This window comes from Tachyglossus aculeatus, chromosome 21 (assembly GCF_015852505.1).
Source record: "Tachyglossus aculeatus isolate mTacAcu1 chromosome 21, mTacAcu1.pri, whole genome shotgun sequence".
Classification (NCBI taxonomy): domain Eukaryota; kingdom Metazoa; phylum Chordata; class Mammalia; order Monotremata; family Tachyglossidae; genus Tachyglossus; species Tachyglossus aculeatus.
Genome location: NC_052086.1, coordinates 68944491 through 68968402, shown reverse-complemented (window position 1 = coordinate 68968402; position 23912 = coordinate 68944491). Strand labels below are relative to the sequence as shown.

The 23912-nt window shown below is 46.5% G+C and overlaps 1 protein-coding gene across 5 annotated transcripts in view; it reads right to left on the bottom strand.

Moving 5' to 3' along the window:
• SYT17 (synaptotagmin 17) overlaps positions 1–23912 on the bottom strand; it is a 65975-nt gene that overhangs the window by 30109 nt on the left and 11954 nt on the right. For all 5 annotated transcript variants that reach the window (XM_038763039.1, XM_038763038.1, XM_038763040.1 and 2 more), the window contains one exon: positions 22539–23158. In XM_038763039.1, the coding sequence (XP_038618967.1) occupies positions 22539–23158 (620 nt within the window). The remainder of the gene's footprint in view (positions 1–22538; positions 23159–23912) is intronic.

Genomic DNA, 23912 nt, shown 5'->3' with positions numbered 1-23912 from the left:
CAAAGCCTCAATGAAGGCATATCTCTTCCAAGAGTCCTTCCCTAAGCCCTCATTTCCTCTTCTCCCAATTTTTCTGCGCCACCCTTTCTTCACCCCTCCCTCAGCCCCACAGCACTTCAGTACCTATCAGTAATGTATTTTATTTATATTAATGTCGGTCTCCCGCTCTAGACTTTAAGCTCAATATGGGCAGGAAACATGTCTACCAACTATGTTATAGTGTACTCACCCAAGCACTTGGTACAGTGCTCTCCACTCTTTAGGTGCTGAATAAATACTATTGACTGATTGATTCAGCCAGGACGAATGGCCCTGAGCCATGGTGCAGAGGTCTGGCTTTGGTTCTCCTGCTAGCCCGAAAGAGCACAGGCTTTGGAGTCAGAGGTCATGGGTTCAAATCCCGGCTCCGCCAATTGTCAGTTGTGTGACTTTGGGCAAGTCACTTAACTTCTCTGCGCCTCAGTTACCTCATCTGTAAAATGGGGATGAAGACTGTGAGCCCCCCGTGGGACAACCTGATCAACTTGAAACCTCCCCAGTGCTTAGAACAGTGCTTTGCACATAGTAAGCGCTTAATAAATGCCATCATTATTATTATTATTATTATTATCATTATTACACGGCACGCTGTGGTGGGCAGGGAACCTACAGACACCTCCAAAGTCACTCCTCACCCACTCACATCTGGGACACAGGACGTGGGACATGGATGGTGTCCAACCTAATTACCTTGTATCTATGTCAGCGCTTAGTACTATGAGTGACACACAGTAGGCGCTTAACAAATCCCATTTAAAAAAAAAATCTGGAACCATCTGACCAACCAAACCAATGACTGGACATGCTCCTACCTGGAGAAGCCCTGTTTGGAGGGACCTCTTGCCTGGAAAGACCTCTGGACAGACTCCACCCAGGGAGACCTGTGGAAATTCCTGGAGTATTATGCTTCCAGCCCCTCCCATAGGAGTCAAAAGTTAACTCATTATCCCAGGTTTTTTGACTAAATAATTTACTTAGGTATTTACTAAGCACTCCCTCAAGCCCAAGTACTGTGCTAAAGCTCTGGAAAAGATAAAAACAAACTCAGAGCAAAGTCCCAGTCCCCACTACCATGTTTCTGTTATATTATTAATAATAATAATTGTGACATTTGTTAAGCACTTATTACGGGCCAGGCATTGTACTAAATATTGGGGTGGGTACAAGAAAATCAGGCTGGACACAGTCGCTGCCCAACATGGGGGTCGCAGTCTCAATCGCCATTTGACAGATGAGGGAACTGAGGTCCAGAGAAGTGAAGTGACTTGCCCAAGGTCACACAGCAGACATGCTGCAGAGCCGAGATTCGAACCCATGTCCTCTGACTTCCAAGCGCGGGATCTTTCCACTGAGCCATGCTGCTTCTCCTATTTTATATCATATGTTATTTATGTTATATTGTTATACTGTACTCTTCCAAATGCTTAGTTGCGTGTTTTGCCCACAGTAAGTGCTCAGTAAATTTAACTGACTGTCTGAAGAGAGCAGCTATCTTATTCTCATAAGGATGAGGAAACTGAGGCACAGAGAAGTTAAGTGAGTTGTTGAAGGCCAAACAGGAAGCAAGGGGAGGGCTGAGATGAATCTCCACTGGGACTCCTGAAGGAAGGAAAATGGGCCCCTTTCTTCCTTTTGTAGTGGCCAACGGTCAGAGGTTTCTGCTTGATGTGGAGAGCAATGGACAATCTTGGAGATATTTGACAAGTAGGAAGATGCACAAGAATGAATTAGTGGAAAGAGCACAGGCCTGCCTGGGAGTCAGAAGACCTGGGTTCTAATCCTGGTTCCGTCACTTGTCTGTTGTGTGATCTTGAACAAGTCACTTCACTTCTCTGCACCTCAGTTACCTCATCTCTAAAATGGGGATTTTTTATGGTATTTGTTAAGTGCTTAACTATGTTCCAGGCACTGTACTAAGTGCTGGGGTGGATACAGGCAGATAGGATTGGAAGCAGTCCCTGTCCCACATCAGGCCCACAGTCTCAATTCCCATTTATCAAGACAAGTAGATTAAGACTGTGAGTCCAATAAGGGACAGGAACGGTGTCCAACCTGATTAGTTTGTAAATACCCCAATGCTTTGTGCAGTGCCTGGCTTGTAGTAAGTGCTTGACAGATACCACATTTTGAAAAAACTAGCAGAGTGAAAAATGCACTGGAAAAGAGGGAGGCAGAGGCAGGGAGGTCACCGAGGGGGCTGATGCAGTAGTCAAGGTGGGATAGGACAATGCCTGGACTAGTATGCTGACCATTTGGATAATAATAATGATGGTATTTATTGAGCGCTTACTATGTGCAAAGCACTGTTCTAAGCGCTGGGGAGGTTACAAAGTGATCCTGTTGTCCCACAGGGGGCTCACAGTCTTAATCCCCATTTCACAGATGAGGGAACTGAGGCCCAGAGAAGTGAAGTGGATAGAGAGGCTAGGGCTAATCCTGGAAATGTTGAGGAGAAAAAGCAACAGTATTTGGCTACAGATTGAATATGAGAGCTGAAAGGGAGAGAGAGGAGGGGTTTTTTAATGGTATTTGTTAAGCGCATACTACGTGGTAGATTCAAGATAATCAGGTTGGACCCGGTCCCTGTCCCAAATAGGACTCACAGTATTAATCCCTATTGTACAGCATAGTTAACTGAGGCACAAAGAAATTAAGTGACTTGCCCAAGGTCACACAGCAAAGTGGAGGAACCAAAATTAGAACCCAGGTTTTCTAACTCCCCAACCTGGGTTTCTTTCCTCTGGGACAAGCTGCATCTCAAGGAGTCAAGGATAATGTTGTGGGCTTGAGATATGGGAAGGATGGCGGTGTCCACCCTGATGGGAAAGTTAGGTGGAGGAGAAGATTTGGAAGGGAAAATGAGAAGTTCCATTTTGGATAGGCCGAACTGGAGGTGCTCAGGGGGACATCCATGTAGCGATCTCCCAGCAGCTGGAAGAATTGCTAGACCACAAAGGAGGTGAGAGGTCAGGACTAGCAAGTTGGTGGTCGAAACTATGGGAGCAGATAAGCTCAAAAAGGGAGTGGAAGTAAATGGAGAAGAGAAGGAGACCCAGAACTGAGTCTATACCTGTAATTCTGAACAAGCTACAACCCAAGGGCACCGCACAAATAAAGACCAAAGGTTTAGCAGTCTCCAAAAAAGAATCTCCAGGCTGTTTTCCCCAAGGGTGGACCCAGGAAGTGGATGAGGGGGATATGTTCCCCCCCCCTTACCCCCCACCCCCGCTCTGGGACAGGATAGCCAGTCATTGGCCCAGTAGCAGCCTTGGAAAACTATACTGGTAAGGATGGGGATAGGGGCCCAGAGGTGGCGAAGTGCATCTTGAGTGGACATGTTTAACGTCAGAGGTTAGGTTTTTTATGGCATTTATTAAGTGCTTACTATGTGCACAGCACTGTTCTAAGCACTGCGGAGGTTACAAGGTGATCAGGTTGTCCCATGGGGGGCTCACGGTCTTAAACCCCATTTTACAGATGAGGTAACTGAGGCGCAGAAAAGTTAAGTGACTTGCCCGAAGTCACACAGCTGACAATTGGCGGAGCCGGGATTTGAACCCATGAACTCTGACTCCAAAGCCTGGGCTTTTTCCACTGAACCACAGGTTTCTATAAGAAAGATAAACACCGTGGCTCACATTTACAATCCTATTCCAATTCTCAAACATCTGTGAGGTGAGAGTCCTATTGATTTTCCTTCCCAGGAGCCGCCGCAATGATTGGGCGACTGACAGCTCAACTGGAGCTTGGCCAGAGCGGAGTGGTCAGCTAACATCTCCCGTGTCCTGGCCACCCCCCACCCCTAAAAATGTCAACCTTTTGTCCTGCAGGGCAGCTGACTTGTAGAGAGATCAATGGCCTCTTCAAGAGCCACCCTGAAACTCTGGCTGCTTCCCTCTTGTCTCATATCCTCTCACCCACCCTTTGATCATACTCTCCCTCCCACTAGTTATCCCACAGCCTACTGCTCTCCCCACCTCCAAAGCCCTTCTGAAATCATTCCTCCTCCAATCAATCAATCAATCAATCGTATTTATTGAGCGCTTACTGTGTGCAGAGCACTGTACTAAGCGCTTGGGAAGTACAAGTTGGCAACATATACAGTCCCTACCCAACAGTGGGCTCACAGTCTAGAAGGGAAGAAGAGGCCTTCCCTGATTGATCTCTCATCTCCTCCACCCTATTTTTCCCCCTTACTACTACTACTAATAATAGTTTTGGTATCTGTTAAGTGCTTACTATGTGCCAAGCACTGTTCTAAGCGCTGGGGTAGATACAAGTTCATCAGGTTGTCCCCGGTGGGGCTCACAGTCTTCATCCCCATTTTACAGATGAGGGAACTGAGGCCCAGAGAGGTTAAGTGACTTGCCCAAGGTCACACAGCTGACAAGCGGCAGAGTCGGGATTAGAACCCACAACCTCTGACTCCCAAGCCCATGCTCTTTTCACTAAGCCACCCTGCTTCTCCATGCTACCGCTTGAGTACCTCCAAATCACCTATACTTACCCTCTAAGCACTTGACTGTAAGCTCATTGTGGACAGGGAATTAGGTCTGTAATATTGTACTCTCTCAAATGCTTAGTACAGTGCTCTGTAAACAGTAAGTGCTCAATAAATATGATTAACCAGCTGGCTCAGCTAGCCCCCTCACCTCCCTGACAGCACTCACTTCTGGTGCTTCCTGCTAACTGTAATTTATTTTAGTGTCTGTTTCCCTGACTAGCTTGTAAGCTCCTCAAAGGCAGGAATCGTATCTACTAAGAAGCAGCGTGACTCAGTGGAATGAGCCCGGGCTTTGGAGTCAGAGGTCATGGGTTCAAACCCCGGCTCCTCCAGTTGTCAGCTGTGTGACTTTGGGCAAGTCACTTAACTTCTCTGGGCCTCGGTTACCTTATCTGTAAAACAGGGATGAAGACTGTGAGCCCCCAGTGGGACAACCTCATCACCTTGTAACCTTCCCAAAGCTTAGAACAGTACTTTGCACAAAGGAAGCACTTAATAAATGCCATTATTATTATTATTATTATTGTTATTAAGACTATTGAATTCATCCAAGAGTTCAGTACAGTGCTCTTGATGCAGGAAGCACTCAATAACTACCACTGATTGGACAGTCTGGAAGTACCCTCCCAACGGGGAAGGTATAACATTTTTTTCATACCTTTAGAGCCAAAAGTTAGAAATGTCAGGTACACATCCCCCTTCCTGAGCCTGACTGTGGGCAAGCATTCATTCGTTCATTCATTCACTCAATCGTATTTATTGAGTGCTTTCTGTGTGCAGAGCACTGTACTAAGCACTTGGGAGAGTACAACAGCAACAGGAGGGTGGAGGCATGGGGGTGCCGTCTGAGCCAGGCTCACACCTAACTGGCTTGATTCATTCATTCAGTTGCATTTATTGAGCGCTTACTGTGTGCACAGCACTGTATTAGGCGCTTGGGAAGTCCAAGTTGGCAACATATAGAGATGGTCCCTACCCAACAGTGGGCTTACAGTCTTGATACATGCCACCCTGCAGACCTGAGTTCCATAGAACCATGATCAAGGCTGAGTCCACACACGACTCTTAGACTGTGAGCCCACTGTTGGGTAGGGACTGTCTCTCTATGTTGCCAAAAGCGCTTAGTACAGTGCTCTGCACATAGTAAGCGCTCAATAAATACGATTGATGATGATGATGATGAAGCAGTGTGGCCTAGTGAGAAGCAGCGTGGCTTAGTGGATAGAGCACAGGCCTGGGAATCAGAAGGACCTGAGTTCTAATCCTGCCCCTGCCACTTTTCTGTTCTGCCACCTCGGGCAAGTCACTTCACTTCTCTGGGCCTCAGTTACCTCATCTGTAAAATGGAGATTAAGACTGTGAGCCCCATGTGGGACATGGATCGTGTCCAATCTAATTAGTTTATATAATAATAATGATGGTATTTGTTAAGTGCTTACTATGTGCAAAGCACTGTTCTAAGGGCTGGGGAGGTTACAAGGTGATCAGGTTGTCCCGGGGGGCTCACAGTTTTAATCCCCACTTTACAGATGAGGTCACTGAGGCACAGAGATGTTAAGTGACTTGCCCACAGTCACACAGCTGACAGTTGGCAGAGCTGGAATTTGAACCCGTGACCTCTGACTCCAAATCCCATGCTCTTTCCACTGAGCCATGCTGGTGCTTCGTACAGTGCCTGGCACATAGTAAGCACTTAGCAAATACCATTAAAAAAAGAGTGAACTCCTTTTCCAAGGGGACCAAAGAAAAACATTTGCCCCAATCATCTCTTTGAACTAACACTGGGCAGAGGACCAGCACAGTGTGACCTAGCGGAAAGAGCATGGGACTGGAAGTCCGGAGACTTGGGTTCGAATCCCAGCTCTGCCATGTGCCTGCTGTGTGAACTTTTTTTATGGTATTTGTTAAGTGCTTACTATGTGCCAGGCACTATATTCATTCACTGTACTAAGTGCTTGGGACAGTAAAGTGCAACGGGGTTGGTAGACATGTTCCCTGCCCATGATGAGTTTAAAGTCTAGAGGGGGAGGCCAGGAGGCCTTTCCAGATTGAGCCCCTGCCTTTTCCTCTGCTCGCCCTCCCTATTGCCCCAACTCCCTCCCTCTGCTCCCCGCCCCACAGCACTTGTGTATATTTGTACATATTTATTCTATTTATTAATAATGGGTATATATCTATAATTCTATTTATCTATTTTGATGATGATGGCATTTATTAAGCACTTACTGTGTGCAAAGCACTGTTCTAAGCACCGGGGAGGTTACAAGGTGATCAGGTTGTCCCACGGGGGGCTCACAGTCTTAATCCCCTTTTACAGATGAGGAACTGAAGCCCAGAGAAGTTAAGTGACTTGCCCAAGGTCACACAGCTGACAATTGGGAGAGCTGGGATTTGAACCCATGACCCCTGACTCCAGAGCCCGTACTCTTTCCACTGAGCCACGCTGCTTCTCATGATATTGATGCCTGTCTACTTGTTTTGTTTTGTTGTCTGTCTCCCCCTTCTAGACTGTAAGCCCGTTGTTGGGTAGGGATTGTCACTTTCTGTTGCCAAATCATACTTTCCAAGCACTTAGTACAGTGCTCTGCACACAGTAAGCGCTCAATAAATACGACTGAATGAATGAATGAATTGTAGTAAGCACTGGGGTAGACACAAGCTAATCAGGTTGGACACAGTCCCTGTCCCATATTGGGCTCACAATCTTAATCCCCATTTTACAGAGGAGGTAACTGAGGCCCAGAGAAGTGAAGTGATTTGTCCGAGGTTAAGTGGCAGAACCAGGATTAGATCCCAGGACCTTCTTCCTCCCAGGCTCATGCTGCTTCTTAATGTCGCTGTGCCTCTGTTTCCTCACCTGTAAAATGGGGGTTAAATAGCTCCTCCTCAGACCGTGAGTCCCAAGTGGGATAGTGGCTGTGTCTGATTTGATTACATTGCATCTACCCGGTGCTTAGTTCAGTGCTATGGCATATAGTAAGTACATAACAAATACCATAATAATAATAGAAGAAGAAAAAAGAATCATCTGCAGCGTGATAGAGACAGAGAAGCAGCGTGGCTCAGTGGAAATAGCACGGGCTTTGGAGTCAGAGGTCATGGGTTCAAATCCCAGCTATGCCACTTGTCAGCTGTGTGACTTTGGGCACGTCACTTAACTTCTCTGTGCCTCAGTTACCTCATCTGTAAATTGGGGATGAAGACTGTGAGCCCCACGTGGGACAACCTGATCACCTTGTATCCTCCCCAGCGCTTAAGCGCTTAATAAATGCCATTATTATTAGTAGTAGTATCTGCGAGATTTATCTGAGCAAGGGGGGGAGTGGAAGACACAGATTAATTTCTGCCCTGCCTCTACTTATCATTTTGCTTGTCAGAAAGCTGCCATTGAGAAGCAAGTGGACGTTTATTCACAGATGGTGTATTTTCCACTGTCGCCTCTACTGATCCAACATCAGCTGCTCGAGGAGCCCCGTCCAATAGAATCTCTTATCCTCTGGCCTTCTCAGAACATGGTTTAAGTTCTAATCAATGGAAAGAAAATCAAAGAACAACACCAGTGTAAAGGGCTCTTTCTGGGAAATTCAGCACATCAACAGCAACTCCTCCAGGCCCCGTTGCTTAGCTTTGAGTATCACCTGGCTTTCCTCTCTCCCTCATCCCTGTCTCCCCTCTTCACCCAAGGTGGGGATTGTCAGTATATATCTGACACTGAAGGAATAGAGTGGCATAAAGCCAACTCTGTGGTTGTCTGGGGCTTTATTTCATGCAGATTTGGAGAGTGGGCAGTAATAGCGAAACTTACATGGAAAACGTAGTAGGAAAAAGGCAAAGGGTCCCAGTAGGTGAGAGCAAGTGGAGTTCCACGGTGGCAGAAGTCATTTTTCTTTTGTTGTCTGAAGAGTTTGAGTGAGAAGCTCAATGGCTATTCAGTTTAAATCTACTCTAAAATCTACTGAACCAAAGCTGTCTTTCTCACCGCACCTTAAGTTAACTTTCGGCAATTTCAAGACAACCAGCTCAATATTTTGCCTGGCTTTGTTTTCCCAGGGGGGTAGCCCAACCTGAAGGCCTGATCTGGGAACCTGATGGGAAAAGCGGGCAGTAAGCCCAGCTGCTATTGGGATCTAACCTCATCAGGGTTCTCCTGTCAGTTAGATTCAATCCCAGAAAACAATAACCTGGGGTGGTTACATGTCTGGTGAAAGGCTGCCTTGGGTATTCTAGAGAAGCAGCATGGCCTAGTGGAAACAGCATAGAACTGGGAATCATAATGTCTGTCTCTCCATCTAGACTGTGAGCTCTCTGTGGGCAGGGAACGTACCTATCAACTTGATTATACTGTACTCTCCCAAGAGCTCAGTATAGTGCTTTGCACACAGTAAGCGCTCGAATACCATTGATTGATTGATCTGGGTTCGAATGCCAGCTCTGCCACTTCCCGGCTGTGTGACCTTGGGTAAATCACTTAATTTCTTCCTGCCTCAGTTTGCTCATCTATCCATTGGGGATTAAATACCTGTTCTCCCTCCTACTGTGAGCTTCATGTGGGGCAGGGACTGTGTCTGACCTAACGATCTTGTATCCACCCCAATGCTGGTACAGTACTTGGCACATCTTAAGTGCTTAACATATACCGTGATGATGGTGGTGATGATTAGTATTATTAAGAGACGTTGCTCTGTTCCCATTCTTCCTCTTGGACCCTTGTTTTCAACAGTGAAGATCCTCCTGAATCAGAAGACCATAGTCAGGTCACATACAAGGGTATAAAGTGGACCAAAAGGCCCTCCAGATTCCCAAAAGCCAACTAACCAGCATTTTTCCATCCAAGGTTACCGGTAAGTATTAGCTCAGTAAGTGGTAATGAACAGCCAATCGCAGACACTCATAATTCAGACAACAGAAGTGAACTCAGCCACCAGGAACACAGCCAGAACACGTCAGAGTCTTCCAAAACTACCCTCAGTCTTAAGCCGAGCTGCTTTCTTACTTGCCTAGAAGAGGGCTCCATTTCAGTCTGGCCCCGTCCTCTAATAGACTGTTATTTTCAATAATATTCCTACCCTGACCTTATGACGAACCTTCCTCTGACGAGCTCCGGGTGTTTTCCAACGGATTATCTCTTCACCTCTTCCCTGGGAAGTAGGTGGGGCAACGGTTATCCTCCCTATGTTACAGATGGATGAATTGAAGTGAAGAGAAGTGACTCATCCATGGTCACGGATGGTGGAAGAGCGGGTCTCCTGACATCCAGCTGAGTGGATGGGACACTGTGTCTACATGGCTATTCGGTTTTAGGGATTGGAACTACCTGGCAAAGCTCAGAGCCTCCCTCATTTCTGGTTCTGGGTTGATCACCTGTGGGACAGCACCCTTCCCTTCACCTGCACAGGAGAGCCAATCGCCTGGCTGTTCCCACTGAGGTCTCTCTTTTCTCTTTGCTTCTAAATTGGGTCTCCACCTGGTCTTTCTCTCCCTCCCCTAAACAACCAGCCTTTATGCCAATTGTCATTTTACCCCTCCCTCTCTTCCTCAGAGACTCCTGGGACAGCAAGATCACAGGCCTGGGAGTAGGAGGACCTGAGTTTTATTTTGGCTTGGCCACTTGCCTGCTCTGTGTGACATTGGACAAGTCACATCACTACTCTGGGCCTCAGTTACCTCGTTTAAAATGGGGATTAAGATTGTGAGCCCGATTTGGGACATGGACTGTGTCCAATCTGATTTGTTTGTATTTACCCCAGCGTTTAGTACAGTGCCTGGCACATAGTAAGAGCTTAAATACCATTAAAAAATCAGCTCAATCGCTCTCTCTCTCTTCACTCTCTTCTCCCACCACACCCCAGCTCACACTTCCATTCGTTCAGTATAGTGCCTGGCACATAGTAAGAGCTTAAATACCATTAAAAAATCAGCTCTCTCTCTCTCATGACTCTCTTCTCCCACCACACCTCAGCTCACACTTCCATTCCTCCTAAACTTACCTCGTCACTGTGCCTGTTTCTCGATTCTCCAACCTGTTGCTGTAGTCCTTTTTTCCGTCTGAATCTCCCTCCCACTTCAGACTTCAGCTCTCTCCATCTTCAAAGCCCTCCTGAAATCACATCCTCCCCAGAAGACTTTCCTTGTTGCCTTTTTCTTCTCACCTTCTCATTTACCACCCCACCACTCTTGCACACCTCAGCACTTAGACACCCACAGCTACCCACAGCACTTTTGTTCATATCAATTTATATTCTGTACTATTTAAGGACTTCCTCCTACTATATATATATAATCCCAGTGCTTAGTACAGTGCTTAGCACAGAGTAAGTGCTTAATAAATACCGCAATTATTATAATATGATTAGTACTCAAAAGAAGTGTCAGGGCAACCTGGGATGCCAAGAGGGAACAGTAAAAATCCTGAGATTGGTAAAAGAGCCCCGACAATTAAAATAGGCTACAATAAGGTTTTTGATGGGGCTTTCCCTCCAACAGACTGTCCAACCTTCTGAGCTAGCTCCTCTACAAACGTTTGTGAGGTGTTTTCTTAGTTGTTGACGTTCATCAGGCTGCCCCTGCTTAAACTGCAGCCAGGGATTTAGAGAGACCCCTTTTCATTAGTTCCTTTAGCGTGTCTGCCTTCCGCTACTGAAAGGAAAATAGAAGACAACAGGCAGCCGAAAAGGAAAAGTGTGAGCGTCCAATCCTTTGGTTCTTCAACTGCGTTGCCAACGGTCAGATGGCATAGACTTTACAATTTGTTTTGGAAAGTGGTTGGCAACCCTCACAAATGGGCAGTTTACATTTCCCATTTAAATGAAATAAATGTGGATCTTTAAGCGTATTGGGTTATGCTGAAACAGCATGTCACACTGCAAAGATGTTTGGTTTGATAAAGCTGCCCAGGAGGCTTCGAGAGCACGAGAAGTGGAAGCAAAGGAGTTTGGGAACTAAACCTTAGCATCTAACTCATCTCCGCTAGCTCACACAACACACTGGTGGCCTCAACCACCTAAGGGCCTCTTCCTATCTATGGCCTATTAGCCAATGGGACATTCTTTCTTCCAGTTCAATCACTCATCATTTATGAGTACCTTCTGTGGGCAGAGCACTGTACTGAATTCTACTTTGCCCAAACCAAAGTTAAAGAAGTGGGAGAAGAAAACATTTTCTCTTGAGCTGGATTCTCAGTTTATCGCCCCTAAGACAAGGAGCCCAAGACCTCCACCCCTGCAGAACTACAGCCCACACCATGGCTCAAAACGACCAATCCATTCTTGCTTGAAAAATCTATATTAAAAGAAATGTCCCTCTGATGAGAGCTTTTAAATGGCTTTTGATTTCTCTCTTGTATCCTAATACACAACCATTACAGAAGCCCATTTACTTTTCAGATACTGGTATGATTGACCACCACAAGGAACGGGCAGATTGCCTCTCACCAGCTGTAGGCAATTCCCAGAAAGTGAAAAATCAGGAAATTGGGCTGGGAAAAGTGAATTCAGCAGGTGTGAAATTGAAGCTAGCTTGCAGGGCTAGACATATAGAGTGGTTTCAAATTAAGGAAAAGGGAAAAAAAAAACGAAACCTGATAACTACCTGGATGAGAGACTCATATTCTGGTCATCGGGTGGTATAATCAGAGGAAAATACAAAGTGTTGTTATTGGTTTACATTTTTTAGATAGTCCATTTATGCTTTGCTGGAAGCTTGGCCTAGTCTAGGGTTTCTGTAGCTCAAGCCTCATCGTTGTCAGTCCAGGTAAAGGTAAGGCTGCTTCTGAACCTACAGGACTTGGGAGCGGATTCAATCTGCTTCATCAGTCAGGCTCCCCTTCTATCATCATCATCATCATCAATCGTATTTATTGAGTGCTTACTGTGTGCAGAGCACTGTACTAAGAGCTTGGGAAGTACAAGTTGGTAACATATAGAGACAGTCCCTACCCAGCAGTGGGCTCACAGTCTAAAAAGGGGAGACAGAGAACAAAACCAAACAATCCACAAGGCCACTAACAGCTCCCTGCAAATTTAAAGTATTCACCAGAGGAAGTATTGATCTCCCCCAGGGCCAGCCTCAGCTGACAAGTGCCTCAGAACAACATGTCAGATAGCGGGGTGGGGCTCAGTGGAGCAGCCATGAGAAGGGAAGAATGGGAATATCACCCCCCTCCAAACACCAGTTCGAATCGGAAGCTGTACCTGGCAGGGCAGGAGTCTGGCTGGGCTCTGGAGCAAGGATGGGAGTGGACATCGGGATTCCCCAGCCGGAAAAGCACTCCAGATTTGGGGGTGTAAAGGGACGTCCAGAAGGCATCATCAGGCGAGGCTGCTTGCGCACACAGGTGAACTTCGTGACGACGTAAGGAACAGAAAGGGCGGAAAATGTTTCCCCGCCTCAGGGCGGCCAAATGTCTGAAGCCGACCCTGACCGAACCACCTGCTTTCTGGGGCCCTGTGCTATTTAATCTGGTTTCGGGGATGAGAGTAAGTGCAGCTCTTGCAACAAGCTAACAGCATCCTGCCAAAATGGGAGATTTTGGGTTTAGGACACCTACAATTCATTTGAAGGGCAGAACAGGTGCAGGTATGATTTTCATTAAACTCACAGAGACTGGAGTGAACATTTATTCCATTGTCCTTGAGCGAAGCTGCCCGTAATCAAGCAATCAATGGCACTTAATTGAGCTCTTACTGTGTAGTGAGTGAACTGTACAAAGCGTTTGGGAAAGTACAATTACAAAATAGTTGGTAGACAAGATCCATGTCCAGAAAGAGCTTAAAGTCTATAGGGGGTGAAAGACATTAAAATAAATAACAGGAAGAGGAAATAGTAGAATATATGGACAGATACATAAGTGGTGTGGGGCCCGGGTGAGTAACAAAGCCAAGTACATAGGCGATACAGAGGGAAGGGGTATAGGGAAAATGAGGGCTTAGTTGGGGAAGGCTCTTGGAGGGGATGTGATTTTAGTAGGGCTTTGAAGGTGGGGAGAGTGGTGGTCTGTCTGATATGAAGAGTTCCCAGACAAAGGAAAACTTGATTAGTGCATCAAGGAGACTGCTCCTTGATGACATTCCTGCCTCCTGTTTCTCCCATCTCCAGTCCATACTTCCTTCTGCTGCCTGGATCATTATTCTAAGAAGACTTCAGACCATGTCTCCCCTTCCTCAAAAACTTTCAGTAGTTGCCCATCCACCTCTGCATCAAACAGAAACTCCTTACCATCTGCTTTAAGGCACTCAATCAGCTCTCTCCCTTCTACCTAGACTCACTGATTACCTACTACTATCACTACTACTAATAATAATGATAGCATTTATTAAGCACTTACTATGTGCAAAGCACTGGTCTAAGCGCTAGGGAGGTTACAAGGTGATCAGGTTGTCCCATGGGGGGGGCTACAAACTCCATCCCTATTTTACAGATGAGGTAACTGAGGCCCAGAGAAGTGAAGTGACTTGCCCAAAGTCACACAGCTGACAAGTGGTGGAGCGGGGATTTGAACCCATGACCTCTGACTCCAAAGCCCGGCTCTTTCCACTGAGCCACGCTACTATGACTCAATCAATCAATTAATCATATTTATTGAGCGCTTACTGTGTGCAGAGCACTGTACTAAATGCTTGGGAAGCACAAGTTGGCAACACATAGAGACGGTCCCTACCCAACAGTGAGCTCACCGTCTAGAAGGGGGAGACAGAGAACAAAACAAAACATATTAACAAAATGAAATAAATAGAATAGATATGTACAAGTAAAATAAATGGAGTAATAAATATGTACAAACATATATACATATATACAGGTGCTGTGGGGAAGGGAAGGAGGTAAGGCAGGGGGGATGGAGAGGGGGAGGAGGGGGAGAGGAAGGAGGGGGCTCAGTCTGGGAAGGTTTCCTGGAGGAGGTGAGCTCTCACTAGGACCATTCTGCTCCTCTAACACCAGTTTACTCTCTCTCTGTACCTCGAGATCATCTATCTCACCACAGCCCCATGCTCATATTCTTCCTCTGGCCTTGAATTCCCTCCCTCTTCATAGCCAACAGTCCAGCACTCTTCCCACCTTCACTTCTCCCCATTCCTCATGAACCTCCAATGGTTTCCCACCATTGCTGCATCACAGACTCCTCACCATCAGCTTTAAGGCATTCAATCAGCTCTGCCCCTACTGCCTAACCTCTCTCATTTCCCAATACAACTCAGCTTACATACTTCACTCTTCCAACACCAACGTATTCACTCACTCACATCCTCCCTCCTACCTGGAACTCTGCCCTTCAGCACCAACAGATGCACTCTCCCCATCCTTAGAGTTCTAGTAAAATGTCTCCTCCAAGAAGCCTTCTCTGATTAACCTCTTAAATTTCCCCATGCTATTCAACTTCCCTTCTGCATCATCTTTGTCTTTGGGCCTGTATTCTTTAAGCACTTTGTTACTCAATCTACCCCAAACCCCACAGCGCTTACGCACATATCCTTATACTTTGCAGTTTCCCCTAAATGTAATTTATTTTAATGTTTATCTCCCCTAACATTCATTCATTCATTCATTCAATCATATTTATTGAGTGCTTACTGTGTGCAGAGCACTGTACTAAGCACTTGGGAAGTACAAATCAGCAACATATAGAGATTGTCAGCTCCTTGCAGGCAGAGATCGTGTCTACGAACTCTTCTGTATTGTACTCTCCCAAACACTACAGTGCTCTGCACACAGAAAGCATGCAATAAATACTCAACTGATTAAAAATCCTCCTAAGATCACATCTCTTCCAGAGGGCTTTACCAGATGACACCCTTTACTTCTCCTATTTGCCTTCCCCTTTGCGTCGACTATGAACTCAGTTGTGTACCCTTTAAGCACTTTGATAGTCACCCCAGCCCCAAAATACCTATAAAAGCGTCCTTATACTCTACTATTCTCCCTAACCTATTTTAATGTCTGTCTTTCCCCAAAAACCGTAAGCTCCTTGTGGACAGGGAATGTGTCTACCAACTCTGTTGTGTTGTCCTTTCGCAAGCGCTTAGTACAGTGCTCTGCACACAATAAGTGCTCGATGTTGGGTAGGGACCGTCTCTATATGTTGCCAACTTGTACTTCCCAAGCGCTTAGTACAGTGCTCCTCACACAGTAAGCGCTCAATAAATATGATTGAATGAATGAATGAAATAAACACCATTGATTGTTTGATTGACTGATGGATGGATTTGGAAGCACCCCTTCTGGAGGATTGGTGAGATGGAGCTCAGGGGGAGAGTGCATCTGCAGACCACTAACCCTGTCTTGGGAAAACTCCTAACCAAGATTGGAAGCTCTGCACTACAATAAACTATGGAAAGATATTACATCGGATCCAAGGACAGCCAATATTTCCTTGATCAAAAAAACACGATCTGAGGAGCCACATGCAGAGACACAAAAATACACATGACACCATCTCGGATTGGGGGAGTGGTAACAGTAGTGAAGGCTTTCATGGGATCAAGACTGTGGAGGCCCGTTTACTTGAGACCCTCAAGCTCTGAGAAATAAAAAGAAGCAGCATGGCCTAGTGGATAGAGCATGGGCCTGGAAATCAGAAGGACCTGGGTTCTAACCCTGACTCCATCACTTGTCTTCCGTGTGATCTTGGGCAAGTCACTTCACTTCTCTGTGCCTCAGTTACCTCATCTGTGAAATGGTGATTAAGACTAAAGAAGCACTGTGGCCTGGTGGAAAAAGTACAGACTTGGGAGTTATAAGGACCAGGATACTAATCCCAGATCCGCCACTTTCATTCATTCATTCAATCATATTTATTGAGCACTTACTGTGTGCACAGCACTGTACTAAGCGCTTGGGAAGTACAAATTGGCAATATATAGAGACAGTCCCTACCCAACAATGGGCACACTTGTCTGCTGTGTGACCTTGGGCAAGTCACTTCTCTGGGCCTCAGTTCCCTCAACTGTAAAATGGGGATTAAGGCTTTGCACCCGATGTGGGACAAGAACTTTGTCCAATCTGATTAGTTTGGATCGAGTACTGTGCTTAGGATAGTGTCTGGCATATAGTAAAGCCTTTATAAATACCATTTTTTAAAAAAAAAGGTGTTGGAGCTGGGCAGAGGCAGCCATAGCTAGCCTGGCCCAGCTTTTTCTACTAGCTAAAACTCGACTTAGATTAGCATATTTTGGATACATAATCAAGTGATTAATTCTCTGGAGAAGACACTAATGCTAGGCAAAGGCCAGGGAAAACTTGGAAGAGGCGGACCAGCAACTAGATGGATGGAAACCATAACAATTATAACAAAAGAACCACTATCAAGGTTATGGATTATGGCCGAAGACAGGAAGACAGGACGTTCTGGAGAAAATATATCCACTGAGTCGCCATGAATCGGAAACGACTCGACGGCACTTGATAATAATTCTATTTATTCTGATGGTATTGATACCTACTTGTTTTGCTTTGTTGTCTGTCTCCCACTTCTAGACTGTGAGCCCGTTGTTGGGTAGGGACCGTCTCTATATGTTGCCGACTTGTACTTCCCAAACCCATTGTACAGTGCTCTGCACACAGTAAGCACTCAATAAATATGATTGAATGAATAATAAAACTCGGGACATATTCCCTGCCTCAGCTGACTCAGAATCCGGTCTCCCTGTGGCTTTTCAACTCTAATCCCTCCAAGTGTAATAGCCCACTCCCTCTCCACTTTGGACAACAGTGAGTGAAACAGAAGTAATAATAATGACGGCATTTATTAAGTGCTCACTATGTGCAAAGCACTGTTCTAAGCACTAGGGAGGTTACAAGGCGATCAGGTTGTCCCACAGGGGGGCTCACAGTCGTCATCCCCATTTTATAGATGAGGGAACTGAGGCCCAGAGAAGTTAAGTGGCTTGCCCAAAGTCACCCAGCTGACAAGTGGTGGAACCTGGATTTGAACCCAAGACCAAAGGACTCCAAAGCCCAGGCTCTTTCCACTGAGCCACACTGCTTCCCGGTGCAGCAAGTAGCAGCAGAAATGCACCCACCCACTATGTTGGCCTCACACTCAACAGCTCTTGCCAGTGATAAAAAGACCCCCCCACAACACTGAACACCACAATATCAATGGGTGCTTAAGAATCTGTTATCAAAACCAACACTGCTTTCTGAAGTTCGACGGAATTGTGTTTCCAAAGAAGGCCACTTCATAGGTCAGCCTTACAATGGCAGTATAAACCTAGGACTCAGTGGTGACATTACAATCTAGATATTTCTCCCCTTCACCCTGGCTGTCTTGGAAGCTGACCCTAGTCATGAAAAGGAATGAAAGGTTTTTCTTGGGTAAGTGCACTGTGCAGTCTTATGGAACATATATCCAGAAGAGCTGTGTGCAAATATCAATTTTAATAAAACATATCTTCAAAATATTCGTGTAAAAATTGAAAATTCTTCTTAATCTTCGAAGAGCCAAGTATGCAAAGAACATGTTAGTGTCATAACCAGATCCAGGATGCACCAATCCACTGCTCTGGATTCTCCTGGAGGAAGTGAAAAAGCCTTTTAGCCTTGTTCTTCAGTTTCCAATGGTGTTGCTTCTATTTTAGAAAATCCAAGACCCTCCCTTCAGGACCCCTAGAGCAGAAATTCAACGCTGAATGACTGAGTATGTTATTAGCATCCAATGAGGACCAAGATGAACGACCCACATTTTCTCACCAAATCTCTGCAGTGCTTCAAAAATTGTCTAGGAGAATGTCACTGTGGTGGCTGTTTGGGTTTTTGCCCTCCTTGGAGAAATCTAATATCCCATTCCTTTTTAATATATCTGAGGCTCAGCAAAAACAGAGAAGCTCAGAGCCTGCTGTAGTTAATCTTGGTTTACCCAAAGACTAGACTCTCTCAATGATCCATTTCATTTGATGCTGATTTCAATAAGCTTTATTATAGGAAGTGGGTCCAGTGGACAGGACGGGCACTGGTTTGCGGAGTCAGGACACCTGGGACCTAGTCAAGCTCCATCCCTCATGGTATCACCTTGGGCCAGTCACTTAGCCATTGATGCTCACATTCCCCATCTGTAAAATGAGGATAATAATTCCTAGCCTCCCTCTCTCATTGGGCTCTTGTCAGGTAAAAATATGAGAGCTGGAAAAGAGTTTTGAGCTCTTAAGAGTGAAAGTGCTCGTTCAGAGATCGGAAACCCACGGCTCTCAAGTTACTTCTGGCTCTTCTTGAGTTGTGGCTCTCAAGGTTAGAACCCCCAAGGACCTGCTTGGTGAGGGGAATGGCATTAGCTTTGCCCTCACAGCTGTTTGGCAGGATGTAGAAGGCTTGCCCCAATCCTCTGAGCCAGAGAGGGGTGGGGATGGGGGGCCAAGATGGCAGCTCCACTTCTTGCCCTACCCATTTCAGAATGACTGGGGTTTCCCTCATCCTCACCAGATGGCAGGGCTGGCTGGAGCTGTTCCCGCCCACCCAACCTCTACAGTGCCTACGGAGACAGCAGTGCAGGCAAGCCAGGCAGGGAAGGGGACTGCTCACCCTTCATGCGCACAGTGGGCAAGGTCAACTCCGAGGTCAGACAGAGTACGCACCAATTGTGGCCATGATGGGCTGCCTGCCAGACAGGGAAGGTCCGGGGCAGGGGGAGGTCCTTGGGGGAGTTGGAGAAAAAGATTCCCATCCTAGCCCCCACATACCCAATCTATAGCAGTGAGGTAGCAGTGGCGAAGCAGGAGGAAGAGAGGAAGGAGTGGTGCTCGGTGATTCGGCAGGCACAGCACTACACAACTCTGACACACACCCTCCATCTTCCCAATGAACCAGAAATGTGTTTGTTCATTCTCATTCTTTCTCTCTCTCCCCTCCCACCCCATTCCTTTCCTCCTCTGTACCCCCTCCTCCTCTTCTGTTTAATTTATATAAATGGCTCTTTGCATACCAACTAGTCAAACGTTTTATTATTCTGGCTCTTCTACACAAAAAGATTGTCGATTCCTATGGCGGATAAATCCAAGTTATTGTGATTTTTTTTTTAAATCCGAGTTTGAAATTCCTCCTGATCCAACGGGTGCTCATAAATCTTCTGACCCAAAAGATGATCTAAGTCTGAGAGAGTGTCTTCTAAAACAGGTATTAAGATGAATACAATGTTTTCATCTCAGCCACAATCTCTGTGCCTTTAGGAGATCCACCTGTGGTCTTTTACATCAGTTTTCCACAACTTGAAATTCAGGAACACTGCCTTAATCCCTACAAGCTTTGTAGAACTAAATCAGATTGAGATTTGTGGTCATAACTTGTATCATGGTAACAGGGAGAATTTTCTGCCTCCAGCAAGGCAGAATGAGCCTGAAGCAGGTGCTTGTTTCACCCAGTATGGTTTGGAAATGAATTCGGTGAGAAGAAAGTCCAAGAACAAAAGCATTAAAGCATTAAAGAATTAATGTTTGGTCCTTCACAGCCCACAATGCTATACTGAAAACTATTTTAAGCAACAGTTTTTCAAAGCAGAGGAAAAAATGGCATTCGGTGCTGCTAGACTGGAGTTGAGTCAAATCCCAAGTGGGGTGAATTCACCTCACCAAAAAAGAAACCACTTGGCAGTGAAAACAGAAGTTAGGGAGCTTAAAATAGTATTTGTTGAGTGCTAACTGTGCACAGAGCACTTTACTAAACGCTTGGGATTGTACAATATAACAGACATATATTCTGACCATAAAGAGATGAACCTGTTGAAGTCTTCATGCTGGCTAAATTTACAGATCTATAAATAATGATCTACTATATTAACCTCACCAGGCTGTTTCCTGCTCCCCTGAAGGAGTGAGAGAAGGGCCAGGGAGTGGGTTGCCCTGGGGAGTTTCAGAGGTAAAAGGCAAGGTGCCTCGGAGAGACCTAGCTGTAATCCATAAAATGGGGATACTATAATAATAATAATGGCACTTATTAAGCGCTTACTACGTGCAAAGCACTGTTCTAAGGGCTGGGGAGGTTACAAAGTGATCAGGTTGTCCCACGGGGGGCTCGCAGTCTTCATCCCCATTTTACAGATGAGGTAACTGAGGCCCAGAGAAGTTAAGTGACTTGCCCAAAGTCACACAGCTGACAATTGGCAGAGCCGGGATTTTAACCCATGATCTCTGACTCCAAAGCCCATGCTCTTTCCATTGAGCCACGCGGGACGGCTTTGGGGTGTCTCCATGACTGAGTCTCTTCCCAACTTGACAAGAGGGCCAAGCAGGGCTGAGCTCCCCATTTCTGGGTCCCTCACTAGCCCTCCCACCTCTCCTCTCCCACGCTATTCTGGGCTGGCTCTCTGATTGTCTTTCCCAACACCCTTGCCACTCAGCATCGCCTCTGCTCCAATTTTTTTTAATGGTATGTGTTAAGCGCTTGCTATGAGCCAGGCACTGTATTAGGTGCTGGGGTAGATCAAGCTAATCAGGTTGGACCCAGTCCATGTCCCACATGGGGTTCCCAAGTCCAGGCTCTTTCCACACTGCTTCCAAATTTTGCACCTACTCCTTCCCTCATTACCCATCATAGGACCCTGAAGAGATGACCTCAGCACCTTCTGAGATAAGTAAGACAGCTCAGGCACCCATCTTTCAGCTGAAGGAAAAGCCCGTACAAGTGTCAGTTGAACAATTGGTGCCCATTGCTTGGAGCAAAAAATAAAAAAAAAACAGTCACCACTTTCTACTGGCCTCAGAAAAAAGAAAAAAAAAACCAGTCACCACTTTCTACTGGCCTCAGATCAGCAGAAATTTTCAGACACAAGCAAGGAGTTTAGAATTGGCGGAAATTCACTCTACACTTACTCTGTCAGTTGCCACTTAGGTATCTCACCCAAGCAGAACTCCAAAATGGTAATTTGACATATAATAAAAGAGCAGTTTTAATTCACCCTAACATAGAACATTCTCTCCAAAACCAGATCTCCACACTTGAATGGCCATGCTTGAATGAATGAATGAATGCGAATGTTAAAGACAGCTGCCTCCATCATCATCACTACCATTTTCATTATGGTCACCACCTTCATGGCCACCAGACTCTGAGGAGATCTTGGTAATACAGTCTCCCTCACTTCCAGCAGCTCTGATTAGGCAGCCCAGCACTGTATTTGATTCTCCACTGCCCTTCATCCCCCTCCACACCCAAGAAAAGGCCCATTGTCATTACTTCTATATCACCTGCCTTCCTCCTCCATTTCCTTACAGTCTCAGTCCTGATCCTGGCCCCAGTTGGCCCTCCGCTGGGCTACTGTAGCCTTTGCTTAGTCAATTCCAGCTTGTGCTCAAGACTATCAGTGAGAAATGCCAAATCTTCTTGAGGTCAATACCACTCTGCTCCTCAAAGCCCACCCAAGTCCAGCTGGGCTGAAGGCAAAACCAGTGCTGCGTATTTCAAAGCATTCCACCCCTGACTCTTCCAAACTAGAGGGGCTGCTTTTGAGCCCAATTCCCTCTCCCAGCTTCCACCCACCAACCAACTTCCTCCCATCTGCCTTCTGGTGCTCTTCCCTCTGACACATCCAGTGGCCAAGGAGCCTCTCTGAATCTAAAATCCATCCTGGCTGTCAAGAACCTGAGCAATCCAAACTGCTCTGGGCCACACATTTCCTTGGGTTACATTATAGCCCCAAAACTGCCCAGGAACTCTAGAAAGGCAGCGTTCTGGCCCAGTAATCTCTACTCAACTTCAGAAGGCCTCGAGGGTGAAGGGACCTGCTCTCTTTTAGTACCACCAGCCTGCCAAGTTTTATCCCTCACCATGGGAACAGCACGGAGAAGCCTGGAGAACAGAGGCAGTGGGGTGCCCCATTGCTACCCTAGGATGATTGCGTTTCGGGGGAACATGTCGATTCAACTGAGGTTCCAGAAAGCCTCACTGCATCACGCTCTCCTCTCTTCCCAATCCAAAATGACCGATTCGCCACCGAGACAATAACAACCCACGTGTCCCCGACAACCAGTCACTCACGAGTCAAGTCGTAGGTGAAGAAGCAGGCCGCCTCTCTTACCTGGGAACTGGGAACGAGGGCTTTCCACCAATGGCCGCCCTTGACCAGGTCCACTTCGCTCAAAGGCATGGAAACTTTTCCAATGACACAGTGCCGCGAGAATTTATCAAAATCTACCATGGTTAAGAGCAGAGTCCTCCGCTGGGCTTCTAGAAAGGGGATCTCAAAGGTATACCTCTCCTCAAACACCGGGTTCTGGGTCTTGCGCTTGACCCCTGTCTGCTTGGAGTTTTTCTGGTCCGGCAGGAGACAGATCTTCACGTAGGGATTGGAATGGGCCATGTCTTGCCTGGATCCATCGTAGGAGATGGGGGCTGGCAGGTCCCGGGCCTCGATCACTCTCACGATGAGATAATTGTGCAGCAGGTCATACTGGGTGCTGAAATGCAGCATGCCCAACTGGTACTTGGACAGGATTTCCTCATCTGTCAAGGAGTCCACGTCCTCACTGTTAGAATCAAGTGAGTACAGTCTGGGCTCAAACTTTCGAAAATAGTCATCCGGAGTGTAGGTTTTTCTCAGCACCGAGGGTTGGATGATTTCTTTCTTGGCTCCAATAATACCAAACTCAATGGGCTTAATGTCGATCAGAGGAGAGCTGGGCCTTCTGGTCTCTAAACCTAAATGGAGGCCACAGAGAACACCAGTGTTAAGCAGTCCTAGGGCCTAACTAGCAACATCAGGGTTTCCCAGCTCCTGTGAGAGGGGACCCACATTGATCCCTAGGCAACAGGATCTGGACCGGCTCCCCACCGGGAGAGGGGGGTTTCACCCAAGCCCTGAAACATGCAGGAAGGGGAAAGCTGGCGATCCCAATGTCGGTCCACTGACCCAACTGGTGAGTCAAACCGAGGCCGGTCCGGATCGTCAAAGTAAGATCAGAGACCAGACCAGAATTGAGGTTGCCCCTCTCCCAAAGGACCAAACCCCCTCCAAGTTCTATTTGGTTAGCAGAACTTTCAACCATGCGTCTTGACTTCAGCCCCACATCTTCACGCAAATGGCTTTCTACTAAAATGGAAAAACAAACGGGCCTCCTAACAAGTAGCAATGAATGGTAAAAGAAAATTGCACTGGTTTTGAGGGGGTGAAAATACGAATGAGTCCAGTTATTAGGAGGAGAGCACGGAGAAAAGAACAGCTCTTGGTAGTTTTAAAAGGGCTTGTGGTCCAGTGGTCATCCAAACCCCATTCATGGGCCTGGTGTGGATTCCCTAAGGCCAGCTGGTCAGCTCCACCATCCCCAAGGCGGAACCCCACTCTCCCTTCTTCCTCCCTCCACCCTCAGCCCTTCACCTCCCTCCTTGGACTCAACATGCCTGAGAACCTGCCCTCTTCTTTTCTCCAGGATATGGGATTTTATTGTTAATAATA